Genomic DNA, 24,462 nt, shown 5'->3' with positions numbered 1-24,462 from the left:
TAGAATATTAGAACTCTAGTTGTAGAATACTAGAACTCTAGTTGTATAAAATTAGAACTCTAGTAATAGAATATTAGAACTCTAGTTGTAGAATATTAGAACTCTAGTTGTAGAATACTAGAACTCAAGTTGTATAATATTAGACTTCTATTAATAGAATATTAGAACTCCAGTTGTAGAATACTAGAACTCTAGTTGTATAATATTAGAACTCTAGTTGTAGACTAGAAGACCTCTAGTAATAGAATATTAGAACTCTAGTTGTATAATATTAGAACTCAAGTTGCAAAATGGTAGAACTCTGAAAAAAATCTTTTTAGATAATCTTGTGAAGAATGAAGTTAGATACAGTTGCGAAGTGGAAAAGTGTGGAAAATGGGAGATAGCTCCTGTGAAATGTCAGCACTGTTCCATGCAGGTTAATTTTAATATATTGATAAATTAATAAAGAGTACTAAGTTATTACAGTCAGGGTCTTTCATTTCAATATAGGCATTAAACAGTAAGCATTAGCAGTGAAGATGATAGACAGGAATTTGGAAACGGTTCATACCTCAAAGTTGTTGTTTTTTCGCAAAAAAAAATTAAAATTTGAATGTAAATTAAGCAATTTCATTAATTGATGTGAAGTAGATACACCACTGCTGTAAAGTTTTCCTACTAAACTTTGAGAATAATTCTCTTAGTAATTACCTATGAATCTAGAAATTAGATTTTATTTTCTTATTCGCCATTCACTTCAATTATATGTTAACTCCAACAGAGATTACAACTTTATATATATATATATTTATAGATTCATGTATTCTTTTATACTTTCAAGCTTCAATAATCCTGTTTTGCTTTATACCTGGATTTATGTATTTTTTAAAACTGAAGTAAACACTTCTGTGTAAAATCTCTGCTCATGAGTTTTCAGATTTTTCTGAATTTCGATTTAAAAGATTTATTTTGGTCCAGGTTCCTTTGATGTTCAAAACAAACTTTGCACCCTATAAATCTTAATATTTGCTTTTATAGTATATTTCATATTAAATTGAATTCTAAAGTTTAAAAGTTTTCAATTATGCTTTGGACTGAGGAAACTACACAGTATATTCTTATACGACTTATTTTATAGCATAAATTCTCCAGGACAAAATTTAAAATCACAGATTGTATCTGAATTCTGAACGATAAATCTGCTTTTTCTCCGGCCACAGTTATCGTTAAAAATTCTATTTAAAAAGTTTACTTAAGAATCATTGAGAGTTAAAATTTTCAAGTTGGACATGTTTAATATTACTTCATAGCAGATTTTTAGTTCTAGACTTTGAGTTCAGAAATATTCTAAACTAGGCTTTTAATTGTGGCTTTATCTCTGAACATCTTCTCTTTGTACAGTATAAAATAAAAACAAAAAAGTTTGCGGATTTTATAATATTTTTTTGGGCAATTTCAAAATTTTTCAAAAATAAAAAACTTTTAAACATAATTTTTTTTAATTTTGATCATTCATAAACCTTCCCTGGGGTCACGTAAGGTCCCACAAAAAATTTGGGTCCGATCAGTTCAGCCGTTTTGACGTTTATTGGATACAAACAAACAGACAGACAAGCCCAATTTATATATAGATTTAATAAACTGCAAGTTTTAATTCAATCCTTGTAGACATTTGAGAAGTAAAGTTTTTAAAATATATAGTAGTTGAAGGAATCCATATATCTTGTCCTTGTTCCATATTCTATATTCTCAAGAGTAATTATTAAAGTTACTTCTTAGTTAGAAGGGTAATATTTCTGCTAGAACTATGTAATACACATAGTGTACAGTACACAATTACACCGATATTCTTCGGACATTCTACCAGATATTTTTCCATACAGAGCATCCCACATCATAATAGATTATCTTCTTAGAACGCTGAAATACGCACATAATATGTGTTTTCTGCATGCAAATTTTTATATTTGGCTTATTACATTTTTTAAAATGATTCATTCTTTTTCATTTTCTGATTAGTCCCGAAAATCGCAATTAAGAGCCATATACATTATACAATCTGGAATGATTTGGGACACCCAATGCATGTTGGGTAATGTAAAAGCAATTGTTTGCACTGCATTTACAGCCTAGCGTTGAATTACAAAATACAATTTGAAATTGTAATGTATTAACTCTGCAGCTACCTAGTTCTAACGGTTTTTTTTTCTCAAGAACAGTTTACAAATTTGAAAATGTCTTTTAAGAAATGAGTCTTGATGTTGTACTTTGCGGGAGGACTTTTTTCTTTGCATGATTAAAAATTCAAAATTAGTACATAATTTTAGTGATATCTTTTCAATACCTTCACTTTAATCCTCCCTTCTCCCTCCTACGCCTGTAATTGTGAAGTTGTTTTTTTACTTTCACCTATTTGAAATTATACATAGTACATACACACAAAATCCCAAATGTTTCATTTACAAAAATAATTTATCTAACCTTAACACTGAGAAAAAGTTACTGAGGACCAAAAATAAATCTGTCAAAATAATTACGATGTTATTACAATATTCGTAGATTTTTATCAATGTTTCTTTACGTTGTACCATCCGTCATCCATTAATATGATAACACAAAGTTTTACATTTAGAATTAAGTAACTTTAACTTTTTTTAACGAATAAATACTTTATCTATATGTATTGTATAAGACACAAAATTATTTTAAATCGACGAAATTTACTAAAATATGTGTATATTCAGAAAGTTGTGAATCCCTTAAAAACAAGAGGAAAGATCTGAAAAACTCAATATCGTTATTTTCATTTATTTGTTTAAATTTACATATTCAATACCCAACCATTAAACTTATCTCCTGTTGTAAGGTCTGCTTAAACCATCGGTATCAGGATACTCACAGCTGTCCCAAGCTCGACAAGAAATCTGGTCTCATGCTGAACACTAAAGCACATGTAGAATCCATCCTAGCAAACAAAACTACTAAAACAGGAATTTACATTATCCTTCTATTTTCCTATGGTGAAATATAATTTCTACGCCAAGGGCCTTAGCAATTTTATGAAATTATCTGAAATATCAAAGTTCTAGAAGATTGTGTTTCAAAGATGCAAGCATTAAAATTTATTTTGTGGCAAAAACTTAGTTTCTTTACGAATTTTCCACGTGACAAATGTATGTATATTTCTAAAAGTATTCTTTAAGACAATCCCACTTTTTTTCTGCTTCTTGCTATTCTTTGGATAAAAAGAAACTGTTGAGTAGAGATTATAACGCCACGAAGTAAAGCAGCGCAGAAGACAGCTGCCAAAGTTCAGCTGATGAAACTCAAAATGAAGTCTAAAGGACAAACTAGTTTACCAGACTCAGAGAAGATCTATTTCCTTGTTCACCCTCCAAAGGTACTTAACTTTTCAATCAATATTTTATCAATTGTCGTTCAGTTTGGACTGGCGCTCGTATCCGTCAAGCGAATCCTTTCATCTCCCCGCTTCGGGACTAATTTGATTTCGATTTGATGTTGTTTTTTATCAGAATATTTGAAGAAAAATTAACAATATTCCATTTTTTCTCTTTTCGAATTCAGAGTTCTTTCTTTTTCTAGCTAAATCATTTTTTCTCTAGGAGAGTCAGAAGCCTGCAATTGGTTGTATTGTCGGAAAAGAGTGGAGTCTAGGGAGAATTATTGACGCTTTAGGAATAATATTATTATTTAGATTCAAATGTGATGATCGCTTGACTTAGTAACAGAGGTTTTTAAGTTTGGTTACTTAACTGACTGTAAGCGTAATTTCAAGGGACCCTCCATGCAAAAATAACAATGCTCGATTTACAACGGTATCGTTGAAAGTTTTGTTTAACCAAGTAGGAATTATATATTAATGTTTATAATATTAAAAACTGCTTATTTTCAATTGTGGTTTATCTACAAAAGTTACTTGCGCATGTCTACTGCAGAAAGCATATAGGAATTATCAGGATTTAACACTTTTTAACTGTAGAAAAACTAATTCCATATTATTGATCAGATAAAGGTTTGAAGGGTACCGTTGTGAATCGGACATTGCCATCGAGGGTCACTTGAAATTACGCTTACAGTCCCTTTAAATTAGATATTATCTTTCTAGCTGAATTGACTGGAACTAGAAATGAGAATAATGTGACGGGGGCAAGAAAACTAAGATTATTCAGGAAAATTATCTTATTATTGCTCTTTTTTGCAGAAACATTTCAGTTCAATGTGAAATTGTAAATTGCTAATATATTCATAGACAAAAAAATAAACATAGATAGCTTATGTACGCAAAATCACCAAGAATTGTACAGTCCGCGAACTCACGCTTCTTAGGGGTCTAAGTGTACTTCAATGATAAGCGGGGTGGTTTGGTGTTTTAATGGATTTCATAATAGAGTGTAAAATAACTCCGGGAATGGAACTTTTTGAACAACAATATTTCACTGAAGAAGGACATGAGAAGGACTATACTAACTTAAATTTTTCTCTACAGAACTCATGTACACCACAATTACTCAATGACATAAGAAAAGCCAATGTTCACAACCGAACTAGTAAATCTATATAATAAGAATATCTTTAAAACATCTCTGTACATTTATATCTTTAAAGATGAAAAATGTCGTCTTATGCGCAATCAATCTTTATTTATGAATATATTTTAAAAATATTTTTGTTTTTGAATTCTATAATTTTTAAGTTTCATATTTTATTCTTAAACTTAAATCTTATTTCTAATGATAAGTGGAAAAGTAAGAAATGGTTTAGGAAAGATGGAGAACTTGTGGTGGGAAGCTCGGAGCTATCAACCAAACTTTCTACTTTGCTGGATTCAGAAACCTTGTTTAACGGAGACACAATCCATCTTGATTTTGAAACTTGACAATATATGAGAAATTTTTAACTAATAAAACCTTTCAAAATATGCAAATCTGTTTCAGAAAAATGTAGGTTTTAAAATGGTTCGTGCTCTTCCAAGAGTTATTTCTCCACCTAGTGCATCCAACCTTGCTCCTATTTTGTTGAACCCTGACACTTCTCAGGGCGTAACTGACTCACCTAGTCCTGTTTCATACAACACTATTAATTCCCAAGATACAACCATCTCATACTGTCCTGTTCCAGGTAAATCATCCTCTCCGACATATGATGCCCAAGGGTGTCAATCGTCCGACGATCCTGAAGGATCTTCCAGCATTAATGAATACTCAGATGAATCTACCCTTAATATTGAACAGATCCTCAACCTCACGGAGAAATCTCTCGATATTGAATCTCAGAATATCTTAATTGTTACAGAGTCGCTTGAAGAAAAAAATCGGGCTTCAGCGCCAGATGAGAAGGATGTTGAAGGTTCAGAGGATGAGAAATGGCATGATGAGGGTTTAGTGGGGGAAACTAATCTAGGTGTACTACCAGACTTTAACTCTCTTCTTCAATTAAATCCATCAACAACTTCTTCATCTTCTTCGAATTCGTCTGTTTATTCCCCGCTTATTCTTGAACAGTTTTCCTCTCCTAGCCTGGGTTCAGCTTCATCCTATAAATTACCACTAACCCTTGGTTATATTCAACCAAGAGAGTTTAAGAAGAAAGCTAAGTCTTTTCCAGAATACAGTGATCTTCAGTCTTCCAGTTCCTTTACAGGTATTGCATTAAAACATTCATCGTCTAATTATAAATGTAAAATGTCCCAAATGTAGATGTATTAAAAATTGGGTTTTCGATAATAAGTAAACTTTAAAATCACCATATTTTATGAGGAGAATAATTAGCAACAAAAAAATTGTTTATTGCCTATATCTATCAAAATTGAACAAAATGTTTAGGTTTTCTCAGATCTAAGGTTTTAATGCAGAACACAATAAATCTTCCAATCTGTGATCTACAATTACTAATAAGGAATTATTTCTGTTCTTAAATAACCCATCACAGTACAATCCTCCCACTTAATAACTGAAGGGAATGGAGACGTTATTTAAAATGATCCTCCGATGCATTTCTGAAAAAAAATCAGATATCATAATTGTTTAGCTGAAAATTTATTATTTTCGAGTATGGTTTCTCCGCTTAAGTGACTTGCAGATTTATGCTGCAATATTCCCATGTTAAGAATTTTCCAGACAGTAAAACAGCGATATCTTCCCCACTGTTAATCAGTTAATGGTTTTAACGGTTTTAATCAGACATGCTACAATATTAATAGAGAGTCTTTTTAATTTAGGTCTACAGTACCTTTAAGTATTAGAATCTGTATGTTATCAAGCTAGCTAGAGGAAATTGTCCTATTTTGCCTAATTATTTAGGCTCGTTCAATTGTTTTTTCTGAATTCGGTTTACACAGCATAAATATATTTAAAATGACTATAAATTCACTTTTTATTGTTTGAGATAGACAAATTTTTTTAATGCATTTTTATGCATATTAGTAAACGTCCACATTACAGAGTATTAATTTTCAAGTACAGCTCTTCGTAAAATATAATTTTGCCAGCACAGAAATTAAAATTTTGACGTCAGAGAATTAGCTGCGGATAATGAAAGGTTAAAGATGGCTGTGCATCAAACAAACATTTATCTTCTGGTATTATTATTATTATTTTTGTATTATTATTATTATTATTATTATTATTATTATTATTATTATTATTATTATTATAATTATGATTATTATTATTATTATGATTATGATTATTATTATTATTATCATTATCATTATCATTATTAATATTATGATCATGATTATGATTATGATTATTTCGCTTACAATATTATATTTACAATACTTGTAATATTATAAACACTTTTGGCAATTTTATAACAATTTAGAACTGAAAATACAGGGTGTGCCACAAAACATGACAGTTGAGAGACGAGTTAAAGATCGTCTTTTATCTTTGAATTACTTTGTGGCATTCGTTGACCTAATTTTACAAATAAAATTCCTGAAACAATTATCACAAAGTACCCTTAGTACTGGCACTTTTAAAATGTGGTTTGCCTTTTTTCTGCTTTCAAAATTACCGGAGTCTTAAATGGGTTTTCTTTGATAAATTAAAATTGATCTAAATTCTTAATATCTCCGGTAATTTTAAAATATAATAAAAAGACCGACTACATTTTGGAAATGCGGGTACTGACTTTCGTCATCTCTTAAGTATTATGCGTAGTGACTGACATCCTGTATTTAGAACAACAACAAAAATAAAAAATTTTAGAAAGAAAAGGCTGTTATCTCGTATTGGATTGGAAAGCTAAATGTTTCTCCTCTAGAGGTAACTAAGTAATTCCAGTAGTTTTATATCTACTTTAAATATTCCCTTTCTGGTAGAGAGTTTATACATTAACAAAAATAGATCAAATAATAGAGTAAAATAAATTTTTGAAAATAAAAAAATTGAACATCTACTAAAATTAAGTCTTAAGATGGGAAAATAAAATATGATAAAAACAAGAAAAACCCGTTAATCCCTATAGACCTTGAAGAAAGAGGCAAAGTGTGCTACTTTTGCATCATTCAAATTTTCCTTATTTGATCTAGCAGAAGTCGTAGTTTTAAATATCAAAGGTCTTACAGCATCAGGTTGCAAAGATATATGAAGGATAAAATTAGATTTTGAAACAAGTTGTTAATACCTATGTTATCTCCATTGGAAAAGTTTGATACAAGAGATTATAACAAAAAGAAAAACTCTCTCCCGCCCGTACTTGAAAAAAGATGCGAAATATTTGATCCATTTGTTATCTAGTTTATTCTCTGTATCTGTGTATAATCTGATAAAATATTGATCTCCATCTTATTCTAATCTACACATTAATTTATTTCCTCTTTGATATCCGGTGATGGTCGTCATACCCCATGCAAAAATAACTTTAATTGAGAAATTGAGAATTAAACTACCACATCGGATATCTAGATCACGCGTTCAGGATTAACAATATCCATACAAAAGTTTGGTCTCTACACTGGTGCGACTATTATGCTCATTGCTCAGTATCGTCTGGTATTTTGTTTTAAGGCTGTATAGTCTCCGTTTTATATGGGTATAATGTTAAACTCAATATTTTCGTTTTCTTGGGTTGGACGGGTACGTTTTAGGTATCGTCTGGTCTATTTATAAAGGGGCCGTTCACTTATTTGGGTAATTTCCGGGTAAACTAAACAGCCTATTCGCTGTTGATTGGTAATAGTCTTACTTTTCAAAGACAACGATTAGATACTAAAGTTTAGTTTTGTATTCGAAATTTATTTTGATCCACAACATACTGAAAAAAAAACATTAAATAATGTCTATAGAGAGGGACCGTCCCTGTCCGCTCAAATTCTGAACGAAAAATCGGCTTTTTCTCCGCCCACAGTTGTCTTTGAAAAGAAAGACTAACACCAATCAACAGCGAATAGGCTGTTTAGTTTACCCTGAAATTACCCAAATAAGTGAACGGTCCCTTTAAAAGCCTATTATTACTTTTAAATATACACTAAAGTCTGTATGATTAAACGTGTTTTGTGCCTTAAAGGGACCGTTCACTTATTTGGGTAATTTCAGGGTAAACTAAACAGCCTATTCGCTGTTGATTGGTAATAATCTTACTTATTAAAGACAACCGTGGCCGGAGAAAAAGCCGATTTTTCGTTCAGAATTCGAGCGCAAAGGGACGGTCCCTCTCTATAGACACTAATTGATGTTTTTTTCAGTAACAGCAGCCCAATAACATTTAAATTTATTATATTCTAATGTCATTATGTGTTCGTTAATTGTAAATGTCATTATTTTGTAATTTTTTTTGTTTTTTAACTTTCTATTTCTAAAATAACACTATTTTATTGCATTCAAAATTGGTATTGCCTGTGTAAAAAGCTGAATTGAACGCGGCATGACAAATGAAAAGTTGTGCACATACGGGAACAAAATCTACAAAATCTGCGAACCAAAATACGAGAAATGATTAACTGATTGTAGTAGAGACGTCGTCTTTGAATACACATTTTACATGTTTTAATACGAAAAACGTAAATTTCTTTCTAATTCAAATATCAAAAGTTTTCATATTTTAGTACATAATAACGAACACATAATGACATCAAAATATAATAAATTTAAATGTTATTGGGCTGCTGTTAGTAAAAAAACATCAATTAGTGTCTATAGAGAGGGACCGTCCCTTTCTGCTCAAATTCTGAACGAAAAATAGGCTTTTTCTCTGGCCCCAGTTGTCTTTAAAAATCAAGACTATTACCAATCAAAAGCGAATAGGCTGTTTAGTTTACCCTGAAATTACCCAAATAAGTGAACGGTCCCTTTAAGTTTGTTGTGTGCTCTATTCTGCACTTAGGACTTTATTTAATGTACATATTGGATGCACATTGGTTGGAATACCTAAGCCCCAAGTTTCCTGAAAAAAATCTGTGCCTATACATTTTTCGGGTTGTGTAATATATATAAAAAATAATCAGTATTTTGTTATACAATGTTTACTGTGCAGGACAGTCTGTGATTCAAGCCATACCAAATTCTAGTATGTTGTTCTAAATATTCTGTTGGTGTACTGATGGCTGACACTTATTTCATTTCTTTGAAATATTCGGAGAAAAAAAGTCTGCAGAATTTTAACATATTTTAAACATTAGTTTGTTTCATTGCTTGAGAAGACCCGATTCTAATTTCAATATTTTACTATTGTATTTATAAAAGAGATATTTCCCCTCCTTTACTTCACTTCTAAGCATTCCAAAGGACATGAATGGAAAGTATTAAACAGTATAACCGGTTATAGGGGGAATCGGTTCTATTATTAAGATAATATGCTTTCTAATAAAAAATAGATCCAATAAAAAAATTTTCCTTTGTAAATTTTTTCCACAAATAAAAGGAATAATATTTTTCGCTCATTGTGCTAATCCCTGCTACAGGGGGTATAATAAATGTAGTTGGAATATCGCCAAGTTTACATTTAGACAACGTTCAGTACTATTCACTAGCCTAGGCCCGGCATGTGGCCGTTCAAAGGAAAAAAGTCGGAAAAGCCGGAGAAAGATGACAAATCTAAAAATGATGTGAAAAATAATAACAAAGAAAAGAGGAAAGAAAAAGAGAAAAAGGAAAGATTGACAAATGAAACAAAGTTAATGGTCAAATGAATTCACAAAGCATTTGAAACTCAGACCGGATATCTTTTCATATGTTTTGAGGATTACGTCAAAATGTTGATATTTAGTGTCTACTTTCTAACATGTATTTGATGTTTGGTCTCCTTAATATTGGGAAGAGTGGGGTGAGGGGTTGGGGGTCATCTGCAGTTTTATTAATCGTGTCAAGATTTTAATTTATACCTTATTCTAAAACACTGGTGAAAATTGATAAAACAAGATTTTAATTTCAATTTTTCAATTTTGCGCTATACATGTACAATGAACACTCTTTGAACGGAAACGTGAATAAAGAAAAGTTATCTTCGAAGTCTTTGTAAACCTTTGATATTTGAAACTCAGATTATTTGATTTAACAAAATTCATAGTTTGAAATATCAAAGGTCTGCAACATTTGGTTCCAAAAAATATAGTAATTGTAAAATCAGAGTTTGTTTCAAGAACTCAATTCCTTTTCTAATTTTGTATCAAATGCTTATTGTCAGCATTTCTATTTCTAGTAATCCTAACCTGCCTGCAAGGTTGCCCATGGATCGATAAATAAAGGATAAAGAAAAGGGATTGAAGAAATATAATAGATTCAGATGGTTCTGCAGAAACTGCATCAATTGCATAAATTGCAAACATGTTTAAATTATGGTTTGCACAACATTTAGAGAAACTTTAAACATACAACCCTCTAGAATACATTTTACTAATTTGGAAGTCTATTTACCGAAAATTCTTTAAAGAGCAAATCTTAAGTTTGAGGCAGACCCAGTTTAGAGTATTTCTGTTTAGCCCTGTAAGATGAGAATTTGTAAAGTTTGTTTGGAAAATATCCTCAAGAGATGGAACATCATAAAAATCCAATCTTCACAAACTTTATTAATGGCACACAGTTTCTGCACAACATATTTTATTTATTTATATACAGCTACAGAGTTTCTGAAATATTATTTATATAATTTCCGATTTGAGATGATATTTTTCATAACAGTAGATATCTTAGGTTCTGGATTTGTAAATATTCAACAATTTTATAAAAAAAACTAATATGCGAATTGGTTAAAATTTTATTAAAAACTATCTTGGATCTTGAAATGATAGTTTCGATTTCACTCCATATTTCATTTTTAATTGTTGATTTAGGTCTTGCTCTTTGTAAAGCATTAATCTGGTTAGCAATTTAATGGAGTCTTGATCTGATTCCACTTTTTATAGAACCTTGCTCTGGGTTCACCATTAATTTAGTCTTCTTCCGGTTTCCCTTTTTATAAGCCTTGATCCGTTTCCGTTTTTCTAAAAACTTTGTTAATTTCAGTTCGGCATCATGAAAAAACGCATAATATATTCAAAAATTATCAATGATCTGAATGATTTGTTTGGAATTGAATTGATTTTTTACGATCCGAGTTGAATATTGCAACTTTCTGAATTTGTAATGGTCTCTGCGTTCTTCGGAATGAGTCGTTTTTAAAATATTTTCTCCTTATAGATAGAATTAAGATTAGTAGCAATCACTATAAAATATTTTTCGACGTATGCTTATACCTCCTTTCATCTTTCGCTATACTTCCTTTCATTTTTCGCTATACCTCCTTTTACTTTTCGCGAACACTCCTTTTAAGTTGAATAATACAAAGCTGATATTAGGTTGCTGTGTGTTGAAAGATATTTATATAATTTAGTCAGATCAACTTTAGGTTTAGTTGGTGGTGCATTAATATTCTTGGAGATATGTGCATATATTTGCGGGACATCGTATTTTATCATTTCAAAGTTTGAATGTAAAATCTCAAACTTAGAATTTAGAAACTTTCAAATTATTCTGAGGATTCGGTTAGATGTAATTAGGAATGATTTGGATACAATTTAAAACCACATACTTAGGATTCATCCCGACACTTGAAAGGAATTTTGGAATCCATCTTCTCATAATTCCAAAAGAAGAAAAAAAGAACAAATTTGTTGCTTTTTATATCTTGAAATTAGTTGAGCCACCTTCAGAATTTTTGACAATGTACAATTCTCAGAGTCATAACTAAAGATTATTTCTTTAGCATTGACATCTTTGAAATTTTTTTATGAGGGAATAGAATTTAAATTTGGTAATTTAGGTCAATTAAGATTTTGTTCTTAATTTGGGATTTTTATTTTCTATTAGTCAGGAGAAAACAATAAATATGATTTTAGTTCTATTTTGATGCAAAGTATTTCTAATATTCCTGGCTACGTGTAGTGTATCTGTGCTAATTTGTTCATCTTGCTATCAGGGTGAGAAGACAAAGGATTCTAAGAGTGGAGCTGATTCTAATATATCCGTCCAGAACCTTTCAAGTCAGCTCGATGTAGCAGAGGAGGCTCAGGTTCAACTTTCACAGGTACAGCTAGAATACCAGGGAGTGAATTTAATCAATTTCAGCTGCTTCGCTGAACTACCTACTGCCGGTTCAAACGTGAACCACCGATTTAGAATTAAAGATTCAAGAAGGATTTGAATCGCTGATTCAAATTTGAGCCGACGGTTGGTAGTTAAAACTCATTAAATTCGGTCTCAGGGCCTTTAAGATAAAAACAAATTAAATCAAATATAAATTCTCAAAAAGTTTGCAAGCTTTCACTTATTTCATCTTCATAACTGACCAGACAAGTAAAAGTTGTTTATTTTGACTCCTTGTTGATTAGGATTATACCGAATATTGAGTTAGAAAAAACTTGTCGAAGTCAAATAATGAATGAATTGTTGTACTCTAGGATCTACAGCGAGTAACAGCTGAGAAACTAGAACTTGTAAACCATGTCTCCAGTCTCCAGCTTCAGCTGGAGCATAGTAGACTGGAGAAACAGCATGGATTGGAAGAACTTGATCGCCTCCAGCAAGAGAAATGGGAACTGTCAGCTGTCAACACTGATCTTCAACAGCGTCTTCAACAGACAGTTGCTCTTGCACATATGCAGGTTCATGTTAGCAAAATTTTGATTGCGAAATTTCTTAGGATTTTACAAACGTTTAGTGTAAACAATCATAAATCATAAATTACATACAAAGGCCTGTAAAGGAGCTGAGTTTTTACCACAACTCTGAATTTGTAATCCCTATATTTGTGCAACCCGATGTCGTAGACCTCAAATAGTCTAGGGTTGACATATCATAACATCATATTTGAAAATTTTAAGTTGTGTCAAGTTGTGTCTTTGGAGATTTTATCCTTTTTTGTATTCATTTAACTTAAAGATTTATACTCCCAGCCAGTATATCATGGTTTGTTGATTTGTTCATTCCTTTTTTGCATTAAAAAAACATCCCAAATGAAAATAAAACCCATATCGTAATATATTGTTCAGAACTGTTTGTGTCGTAAAATGCAAAGCAATTGAGTCTTTTCCACAAGCTATGATTTTCTTACCACTTTATCCAATGTCGTAAACTTTGATATTTCAAACTATGAATTACGTTAGACCAATAAATCTAGATTTAAAATATCAAAGGTTTACACCATCAGGTTGCAAAGGCATTGGGATTAGAAAGTTTGAGTTTTTGGCAAATACTCAATTCCTTAACATGAGCGATAAAAACCAGAATTTAATTGAACCCTGAACTTTTAGGTTTGTATTTCTAAAATTGAAGAAAGTGTATCATTAATAATTCAAACTTCCCTTAATGACATATCTTTTTCAAAACCTTATATTTTATTGTACGTAGAAGAGTTGAACAGAAACTAATACGATTCTAGAGGTTTATTACATGTTTAAAGTAACTAGAGCAGATGGGGTCATATTCCCCTTTTTGTAAATTGAATTGATCCTAGATATATTTAATAAATTAGGAGGCAGGTGTTCACCTTTAAGATATTCATTTAGCTATTAATATAATACACAACACACTCGATAGGTTAATGATAAGAAAGTAATTAAAACTTTTCAGTGCTTAGGATCCGGATCCAAGGGCAAAATATGAACCAAAAACTGCAAAAAAAAATATTTTGCTCTCAAAACTCGATCTGAACTGCTGAAAAAGGAGAAATGTCCTTATCTCTGAATGTTTTTTCAAGTTGTTGCATAAAGATAAGTGAAAAAGAAAGAAAAATAATTCAAAAATTCTTCTTCTGTTTAAAAAAAATCAGTAAATCTATAATAAATCTTCATGATTTGGATCTGGACCTGGATTAAGATCCGGGTCTATTTTTTTCAAGTGCGGATCCAGGATCCGGATCCGGGTCCGCATCAAAACCAAATGGATCTTTTAAACTTTTAAATTATTAATTTCTTGATATTTTTAAATAAAAAGTGGAAAAACTTAATGTTTTCAGGCAGAAGGGAAGGATACGCGACTACAGGAGGAGTTGGGAACTTTACTAGGTTTGATAGAATCGTTATTTTACAATAAAATACAGTAAAACATTTAAATTTATATGCAACAAAATAAATATATTGGTGCACTGAAATTAAGACTATCGAGACATTTTCAGATTGCTAAAATCTCGTTTCATAACATTAAAATAATACGGTGATATTGTTTGAACAATGCCTGCCGGAAACTTTTATAAAGAATTAATTTTTTGCGAATCCAAATAGTTTTATAGTTATGTAAACTAATTCCCTCTCCCATAACTCTTCCTAACTTTTGTTACAGCACAGAATACAAAATTCAATGGCAACCATGTTTGAATTTATTCTTGCTTCTCCAGATTTTACATTTTTGGTCTGTTTGGTTGTTTGTTAGAAAAGCAATTGAGTATTTGCCACAAACTCTAATTTTTTAATTCCTATATCTTTGCAATCCAATGTTGTAGAATTTACGTATTTCAATTCAATATTGAATTCAGTTGAATCGAATATTTTAAGTTTGAAATATTTAAGTTCGTGGCAAAGACTTAATTCCTCTGTAAATATTATTCAACCTCCCCCTTAACATCTAAAATATGAGGAATTGAAAATGTTTTGAAAAGAGAAAACAATGTTTAATCCAATTTGTATGGAATACGTTGAAAAACAGAAATATATATTTTTAGAGTTTTCAAACGACAAATTATTCCATACATTTATCAATTATCGGAGATCTAGTATTTGTGTCGAATCCAGGATCTTTATGATTCTATTCAAGTTTCAACTCACTTTTTTATTCCTTAAACCCTTTTTCTCTTCTCTCACCAAAATATTTGACGAGGGGAGGGGACAAAAGAGCAGTGCCCCTGGACTTTGAAAGCTGGGTGAACCACTGGCCAATTTAATCAATTTTAACTGAAGAATATAGAAAAAAAAGCATTGAATTCTGAGAAAGTAGAAATACAAGGTGTCCGGAAAACCTTGAATTTTGAGAAAGTAGAAATACACGGTGTCCGGAAAACCTTGAATTCTGAGAAAGTAGAAATACAAGGTGTCCGGAAAATCACCCTTTTAGGTACAAGAACTCGTAGCATGGTTCATCTTTATATTTATGGATAATTTCTAAATCTTTGTAACATTTCTGAACAATGGACATTATTTATAAGTCTGTAGTATTAAAAATTAAGATTTTTATGATAGTTCAAAGTTTGCCATTTTGGCTTAGTTGAAAATTTAGATCTAAATTAATTTGAAAATTATATGAAAAACCTATCTTTATGTTCAAATAAATATTTTAGAATGTAAGAATAGCATATCAAATGATTCCAGGCACCAAATGTATATATATCTCATGACATAAACGATTGCATATATTATGCATGTAAAACTATGCAACTATGCATCCCTATGCACTTATAAAATCCCAAATGTAGTACATTGTTCAAGATTCATTTCGCAGCTGTAGCTTTTATATCGAGTCTTTTGCAAATCTCCTCCACTGTATAAACTACAAACTAACCATAGAATTTTAGATCTTTTTCCTAATTTGAGGCCTTAATGAAAACACATGATATGTTTAAAAAACAAATATGAGAATTTTACGAACTCAATCTTAAGCCAAATTGGAAAACTTTAATCTGTGATAACTTTCTTGTTTTTTGGTTGCTGACCTTCAACTGACATCAGCTGACCTTCAACTGATGTCTAATGATCGAAAATGTCTCGTAACTTTCGAGATTGTTAAAGGAATTGAGTCTTTGCCACAAACTCAGAATTTCTAATCACTATATCTTTGCAACCCAATATTGAGAATTTTAGATATCTGCATGGGTCAAATAATCTAAGTTCCTTTGAACCACGGTAAAAGCTGTTCGGAAATACAGTTAAAATACACCCCCCCCCCCTGGTCATGAAGACTCCTGGGGGGGGGGGATAACAATTTTGTCCCCCCCTCTTACATTTATTTATGTTTACGACCTTGTTTCTAACCTTTTTCTGCATTTTCTCTTCTTTAGATTTAACAATAGCTACATCTAAACTTTAATTTGGCTTAAACCGCCTTCCAAACATAAATATAAATTTTGATTGAACTTATTGTTAACAGATTTATAAAACTTTAAAAACGTACTTTTTAAGAAACACAAATTTTAAAATTATGATGACAATTTTTTAAACCAACAAAGCATCAAAATTCAAGGAATTCAATGTAGCCCTCTTAATATTTTATCATGGTGAAAGCTCTGGTGTTAATGTTAAAAAAAAACTGATTGTCATTACTATTATTTAGTCCAGCTAGAAGAGGAAAGACAAGTGACCGCCAGGCTAAGTAAAAGCCTGGAACTTGAACGAAGGAAGGTTGAAAGTCTAGAGCAAAAATCAAAGGTAATGTTTAAAAAAAGAATCACTAATTTTTCAAGTTCTACAAGCCTTGATAAAAAGAACTAATTAGTTTAATTTATTAAATATCTGTGGGTTAGACCATTATATATCTGTATCTAATGTTTCCAAGTATGAAAGGTTCAAACTTTCCAGGGTTCCTCCGGGAAGAAGGACGGAGCTAGGAGAAGATCATCCCTTCTCCCTGAGGAAATAAGAGATAGTGAGACGCGACTTGTTGCAAGCATGGAGCTTTACAGGTCTTTGAACTCAATTTTCTAAACATGGTTTAGAAATCGTCAAACCATTATATGAATCTTTAAAGACGACATTACGGAATTCACACAGTCTGTTTATTTACATTCATGATTCCCTGCAACTGTAAACTTTTTTATTTCTTTGATAAATCATTCGATAAGCTATTAAAAGAATATATTCAAGACAGAAGACTTGATTTGACATTGTGATCGTCATATGCTTAGAGTTTCATGTCGTCTTTACAGATATATAGATATTTTTAACTTTCAAAGCTTTCATTTTCTTTGTAAAACAATAAATCATATTAAGAATTATACTTGTATGTACAAAATGATTTATTCAGAATTTCCTATATTTTTGTTTATATGCGCATATAAACAAAAATAAAGGAAAATATTGAACGAATTATTTTTAGACAGCGCTGTGATAATCTTGGCGTAAGCCTTGCGGGTTGTCAGCAACAGCTTGATCGAGACAGCTGGCAACCTGATCTAGCAACAGAGATAAATAAGCTGCGGAAGCTGCTAAGTGAGGAGAAAAGAAGCTGCTATGGAGAAGGTGCACGGTTAAATGAAGTTCATCAGCTCTTTGAACAGGTTTATTTTTAGAATTTTAAAATTATGAAACCTAATTAGAGGTTGCTTATGAGGTGGGATATCTCTCCAGGGAAAAAAATGGAAAGTCTCATTTGGAAAGGAATAGAATCTTTGCCATAAACTAAAATTGTTGAATCATTAAATCTGTGCAAACTGATGGTGTAAACCTTTGATATATCAAATTTAGTTTATTTAATTCAACATAATTCATAGCTTGAAATATCTAAGGTCTACGACATTGGGTTGCAAAGATATATAGATTAGAAGATTAGAGTGTGTGACAAAGAATCAATACCTGGAATACGACCCCACTCCCCCATCATTCAGTGTTATTAGTGTACAAAATATATATTTTAATATATGAGGCGGAATTTTTGTGTAAAAAAACTATTTTAAAGATTTTAATTGCCCTATTTAAATGGCTATGTTCTGAGCGGACCACTCGATTTTAAACCGAAGAGACCCAGCAAAGGGACTTTTCCGGGCAGACCGCCCATTGGTAAGTATCCTCCCGGGATAGTTTGGGGCGTTATCCATTTATAGACAGGTCCGACAGGAGCGCCAGTCCCAATTTTATTGACTGACGGGTTGTCTTTTAACAGATGTAATAATGATAATTAAGTATTTTTTATATGCTAAATTATAATTTTGTTTTTTCCAATAAAGATGATTTTTTTTCACTTAATCGAAAAAAAAATCCCAAATCCAAATGATTTTGTTCAGGTTTACCATGATTATACAAGTGTACTGGAGACCATGAAACAATCCCAGCAGGAAATAAAGAAAATAAAGGTAATTAAACGTGATCTTTTAAAACTATTTTCTATTTTCCTGATTTGTACGTTCGAGATTTCTTTAAAGGTGTGAGTTGAACATGCAATATTATTAATATGGCCGGGTAACTTAAAATTACGTCTACAGTTCCTTTAAACTGTTTTAGGGTCAATCTGTTCTCGAGAATATCAAGGAATCTAATATCAGGGATAACATGGATAGTCTTACCGCCAGGTTAGTCAAGAAATACCAGAAATAACATAGATAGTCTTACTGCCAGGGTAGTCAGAAATTATCAGGGATAACATGGGTAGTCTTACTGCCAGGTTAGTCAAGAAATATCAGGGATAAAATGAATAGTCTTACTGCCAGGTTAGTCGGGAAATATCAGGAATAACATTGATAGTCTTGCTGCCAGGGTAGTCAGGAAATATCAGGGATAACATGGATACTGGATAGTCTTACTGCCAGGTTAGTCAAGAAATATCAGGGATGACATTGAAAGTCTTACTTCCCGATACTTCAGGACATATCATGGATATTATGGATACATCAATAGCCTTACTGTCAGGTTAGTTAAGAAATATTAGGTTAACATGGATATTGGATTGTCATACTGCTTAGTTAGTCAGGAAATATTAGGTTAACGTGAATATTGGATTGTCCTACTGCTTAGTTAGTCAGGAAATATCAGTTTAACATGGATATTGGATGGTCATACTGCCAAGTTAGTCAGGAAATATCAGTTTAACATGGATATTGGATGGTCATACTGCCAGGTTAGTCAGGAAATATTAGGTTAACATGGATATTGGGTACGTGGTCATACTGCCAGGTTAGTCAGGAAATATAAGGTTAACATGGATATTGGGTACGTGGTCATACTGCTAGGTTAGTCAGAGCTGGGAACTTTTGAATGGTGGATATCGGGATTAATGCTTGATCCACTCTTTTTCTTAATCTCGAGATTAAATAATTCTTGTTCTCCTTATGTTATTAATCTCCAGATTAATTAACCGATCGGGATGAAAGATATTCCATTCTAAAGTTTTCAGCTCAGGAAATATTAGGTTAACATGGATATTGGGTCGTCACTGGTCATACTGCGAGGTTAGTCATGAAATATATGGAAAAATGGTAATGTTAGGTTTGTCTGGTAAAAAAAACTTCATTTACATCAAACTTTTTATAATATTTGAAACGAACTTCTATTCCTTTATCCTGAAACCAAAATACTTAATCCTTTCACTTAATCCTTTTTCCCATAGGTTGATGGATACAGAGGAAAGTCTTATTAGAGAGAAGGAAACTTGTAGAACCCTTCAGGTACTTGTAGAACCCTTCAGGTACTTGTAGAACCTTTCAGGTACTAGTAGAACCTTTCAGGTACTAGTAGAACCCTTAAGGTACTTGCATCACATAATATTTATTTCAGTCCTTAATATCAGGAACTTTTGATGGCTACGCAGAGTCCTGAACTTGATTCGTTCTTTTTGCATATTATTTGTCAACACTCAACAGGGTACATCTGGATATTACATAATCAAATGCAGGCCATCGTCATACTGGATCATCCTAATGCTTAAGATTTGGATTTTTAAAGGACATTTTTTGAAAGAGTTCTTTGAGTTTCGTTTACGCATTTTGGAATGAAAGCATGTAGGTTATCCAATATGTTCTGGGACGCCCTGTATAGGACATTATCAATTATAATGTATAAATTAGATATACATTCTTGGTTGAGAATATATCAGATTAATCAAATTAAGGAACTAAGAACTTCAGAAATAATCAAATCATCAATTTAGAAATAATAATTTGTAACATGACCTGAATGGAATTTAAATTTATTTAAGCATCGTTATAAACAGTTATTAAGGCTACCAATCACGTTGAGGTTTCACGAATTCACATTGTGTCATAAATATTTTCCAAAAGCAATATAAATTCTTGGGGACACCCTATGGACAATTCCCCCTTGATAATCCTTTTCTGTAGTTGTAAAGTATTAAATAGTTTGTGAAAGGAACCAGTGGAATGAGAAATTACTCAATTGTATCATCAGCTTTATCATTAAATTACTAACTATCTATCTATCTAATTTTACAAACATACATTTATCATACAGGTTTACCCAAATAGGATGAGACTCTAAAAAAGGTCTGAAATTCTTATAATTTCAGGATCCCATTGTTAAAATAGGTTTTCTCCTGTAAATGTAGTTTTTTTATGACTTACTTTATGATTTGGCTAAGAAAAAAACAAACAAAGGAATTGACTCTTTGCAACAAACTCTGATTTTCTAATCCCTATATCTTTGGATTCCAACGTCGTAAACCTTTGAAATTTCAAACTATGACTTTTGTTATAGATCAAAAAATATAAGTTTGAAATATCAAAGGTTTACGACATTGGGTTCCAAAGATATTGGGATTAGAAAATCAGAGTTTGTAGCAAAGAGTCAATTCCTTTACAGTTTCAGAGAATGATGAATATTATAAAGGAACAGACAGTACAAATCCCGTACAATCGTCTGTGAAGTCTCATCCTTTGTGGGTAACCCCGTACATTCAGACAAAATAAACATATTAGTAAAAAATAACATTATTATTTTGCTTCATTTTATTTAAATCTTAATATATATTTCTAATTAATGTCTCATTTAACGTATCTTCATATAATGCAAAAAAGTATTTGTCATGTTTTATCCATTTTACTTTGAATTATACTTTTAGGAAAGATTGGCTCAAGCTGAGTTGGAGGTTGAGTCTTTGCCTTTACTTCGTGCCCAGGTACAATATTTAATAGATTTATTCTTAAAGGGATTGTCCAATAAAAGGGTTACATGCCCGATTTACAACACCGGTACCTTTAAAACATTTTTTAAGTAGCAACAAATATATATCTTAATCTCAATTTTTTTCTTGTTTCTGCTGCATAACTTTGATGGTCACTTACTTGGAGAAACTGCAATTATAATCAATTTTAAGTTATAAAACAAAGATATTTCAGTCAATTTTGCTTAGATTAATGTTTTACGATTGCCGATTTGTAAATCGGAAATGTTTAAATTGAGACTCACTTGAAATTATGTCGGTATTAGTTTTAATTTTAATTATAGATTTTTTAACATTTTGAATTATCTATTTTAAAGTAGTAAATCTGTTTTCGGAGATAGTTTATGATTTAGATATATTTTTTATCTTAACTATACACGGATCTTAGCATTTACTTGATTATTGCATACTCAACCTGTCTCTGATCCCTTCGCAAAAAACGTAAATATTCGTGAGAAACACTGAATACAATCATTGAAAATAACAATTCCGTGAACGCTTCCTCCTGTCTTTTCGGAATTAAGCTACATAGCTTAACTCCGAGGATCAACAGGATGATGTTTAACTGATCAGAAACGAGTTTAATCCATTCCGCTCTTTCCAAAGTATCTGTCCAGGTTGAGGTATACCAGAGTGATTTTAACGCTGAGCGTGAAGCGCGTGAGCGTATAGCTGGTGAGAAAGCAGATTTATTGGATCAAATTAACAAGATGAGACAACAAACAGGAACTTGATAAAAAAGCATTACTTCAGTCTGAATTCTGATAAGTTTTTATTTTAGAATTTGTTCATCAAAGCGAATTTTCATAAACTTTAAAAGAGGGTAGTGGACAATTCATATTGAAATGAGATTACTGAATAAAAAGAATGTACAAAATCCAGAAAAAGTCTTTGTTTTCTCTGGTAGATCAGCCTAACTAGCCGGCAAAGAATTAACGGGATTGTTTAAAAATAATTCATAAAACAAACTTTTCGATTAAAATAAAATTAATACTTTATAAATTTACATCCCATTACTAATTTACTATATTCCATTTAAAAATATTTCTTTGTAATTAAAAGGACTGTGATATTAATTTAATTTGACCCTATATTGCTAGAGTGGGATTTTTGATTCACAACGATACCCTTGAAGCTCACCTGATCAAACATGAATTAGATAATTCATGTTTTTGTTTTTTTATGTTTCAAGGATACCTTTCTGAGTCGAGCATGCCGTAATTTTTAAAATTACATCGACAACCTTTTTAACATGAATATTTCTGGAATAATGCCTGGGTCTAGATGCAGGAGGATTAGAACCTATCCCAGTACAACAGAGAACAAATGTTTCACAACTTGGTATAAGGACAGAAGGACATCAGACTAGAAATACAAGACCTGAAGGACAGCCCAGATTAGAAGGGGAACTGGTTGGGATTGTACGGGACCGGTTTAACCAGTTTGCAGACAAAGAAGATGACCGGTTACCCTTGCCAGTCCGGCAACATAACTTGAGGTACAGTATTGGTCAACTATACTTACGTTTCAGTTTAATTATTTTGTACAGTTCAATGATTGAATTCAATGAAGACACCGACCAAATCGTTAAATAACAGATATAATGATGTTTTTTTTGGTATTTAAAATAAATCCAATTGAAAAAAACTAAAAAGGTATATAACACCAAGTAATACCAACACCAGAAGCAAAATTAAATAAAAAAGAACTTTTTTTGATGCATTTTATACCTTAAATTTGAATTAATATATTCGAAAAATATATTTGTGAATATTAAGGAATACTAATGGTGAGGAGAGAACTATGGAGCTCAATTGTCCAAAGTGTGGAAGAGAATTCAGAAATACCACACTTCTTACTAGACATGTTAATGATTGTTTAGATAGAGACTACTAGTAACTTGTTCAACGTTTATCAAAGTTCTAAGAATATATATATATACTTTTAAACATACGGGACTCTTGCCGATTCAGACACGTTTGTGTCAATGTTTTTTGCAGAATTCATCCTGACAGTGAATACAAGAACTAATAATATTGTTTTGTGTTTATCACTTTCGTACTAAATTATCATTATCAAGCGAGACATTTACACAGAACATAATTTTAATTGACATCAATTACGATCAAATGCTGTTCTTACTGTGAACTAAAATACTCGAGTAGAACCATATTAGAGACCCGTAGCAAATATTTAAAGCCATTTCAGATAATATACATTTTATATACATTGGTTTGTATTTATAGCTTGGTGAAATAATGTTATATAAACATTAATATTTTCCTTTGATAGATAGTTAGTTCGTCCCTTATGTTTAGTCTAGTCATACAGGGTTACCCACAAAGGATGAGACTGTAAAGACGACCTGAATCTCTTAAAATTTGACGATTTCATGGTTAAATTAAGTCTTTTTATGGTTTATTCAATGTTTAGGCAAAAAAAAAAATTACGGTTTCAGGGAATCATACATATAAGGAAACAGATAGTATAAATTCTGTACAATCGTCTCTGAAGTATCATCCTTTGTGGGTAACCCTGTAGTAACTCATATAAGAACTTTTTTAAAATTTAATTTAAGTTATTTTATTTAATCCTTATTCAGATTATTTTCCATTTTTATACTCAATGATTTAGGTCTTTTTTATTAATTTGAAATTTTGTTACAATGAAGCCAAATTTATTTGTTATGATTTTTAAAACATAAACAACAGTCATTATGTCAATTTATCTCTCGAAATATACGTTTATGTTAACTGTGTTTGTATATATATATATATATCTGGATATAATAATTTAAATTCTTTTGAAAGGGAAAGTTTTATAAAGAGTCTATTTCAGAACAAAAAATGTCTGCAATAAATTAACTGTCATTACCTATAATACGGCGTTTACATATTTTTAGCAAAAAATCCAAATATGTAGGTGTCAATTTAATAAACTTCAATCAACTGTAAGTGTTGTTTCAATTGACCCCCACGCAAAGAGAGAAGGTTCGATTTACAACGGTACCCTTAAAATGACGGCAGAAAACTCTATCTCTAAATTAATATTTTAATAACTGTAAATCCTAGAAAACCAAAATATCAACGCGGTTTTCAATTTTCAGCTTGCAAACAAAGTGTTATATAATGTAGCCATTCCGACGTCATCATTGGTCTGTCAAAGTTTA

General features: G+C 31.3%; 2 protein-coding genes across 3 annotated transcripts in view; both read left to right on the top strand.

Annotated features, from left to right (window-relative positions):
• LOC111705498 (AN1-type zinc finger protein 1) overlaps window positions 1–4,942 on the top strand; it is a 7,411-nt gene extending 2,469 nt beyond the window's left edge. The window contains exons 3-8 of the mRNA XM_023478072.1: window positions 321–418; window positions 2,849–2,972; window positions 3,246–3,382; window positions 3,606–3,678; window positions 4,109–4,172; window positions 4,765–4,942. Of these exons, the coding sequence (XP_023333840.1) occupies window positions 321–418; window positions 2,849–2,972; window positions 3,246–3,382; window positions 3,606–3,678; window positions 4,109–4,172; window positions 4,765–4,879 (611 nt within the window). The 3' untranslated portion in view covers window positions 4,880–4,942. The remainder of the gene's footprint in view (window positions 1–320; window positions 419–2,848; window positions 2,973–3,245; window positions 3,383–3,605; window positions 3,679–4,108; window positions 4,173–4,764) is intronic.
• Window positions 4,919–23,522, top strand: LOC111705497 (optineurin). 2 transcript variants are annotated; one of them, XM_023478071.1, is made up of 17 exons: window positions 4,919–5,643; window positions 5,826–5,898; window positions 6,517–6,580; window positions 7,215–7,271; window positions 12,400–12,507; window positions 12,881–13,084; window positions 14,437–14,485; window positions 16,740–16,834; window positions 16,985–17,088; window positions 17,502–17,682; window positions 18,406–18,474; window positions 18,623–18,690; window positions 19,725–19,782; window positions 21,192–21,248; window positions 21,911–22,019; window positions 22,578–22,791; window positions 23,072–23,522. In XM_023478071.1, the coding sequence occupies exons 1-17, from the start codon at window positions 4,956–4,958 to the stop codon at window positions 23,187–23,189; spliced, it is 2,316 nt and encodes a 771-aa protein (XP_023333839.1). In that variant the 5' UTR covers window positions 4,919–4,955; the 3' UTR covers window positions 23,190–23,522. The 2 variants fall into 2 exon arrangements, 1 of the variants encoding a protein (XP_023333839.1); XR_002766023.1 differs by lacking the exon at window positions 23,072–23,522 and having other exon boundaries at window positions 19,725–19,802; window positions 22,578–22,648.
• The last annotated feature ends 940 nt before the right edge of the window (window positions 23,523–24,462 follow it).

This window comes from Eurytemora carolleeae, unplaced genomic scaffold, assembly GCF_000591075.1.
Source record: "Eurytemora carolleeae unplaced genomic scaffold, Eaff_2.0 scaffold657, whole genome shotgun sequence".
Classification (NCBI taxonomy): Eukaryota; Metazoa; Arthropoda; class Copepoda; order Calanoida; family Temoridae; genus Eurytemora; species Eurytemora carolleeae.
The sequence above is the reverse complement of the archived record's forward strand: the minus strand, read 5'-3'. Positions and strand labels throughout refer to the sequence as shown.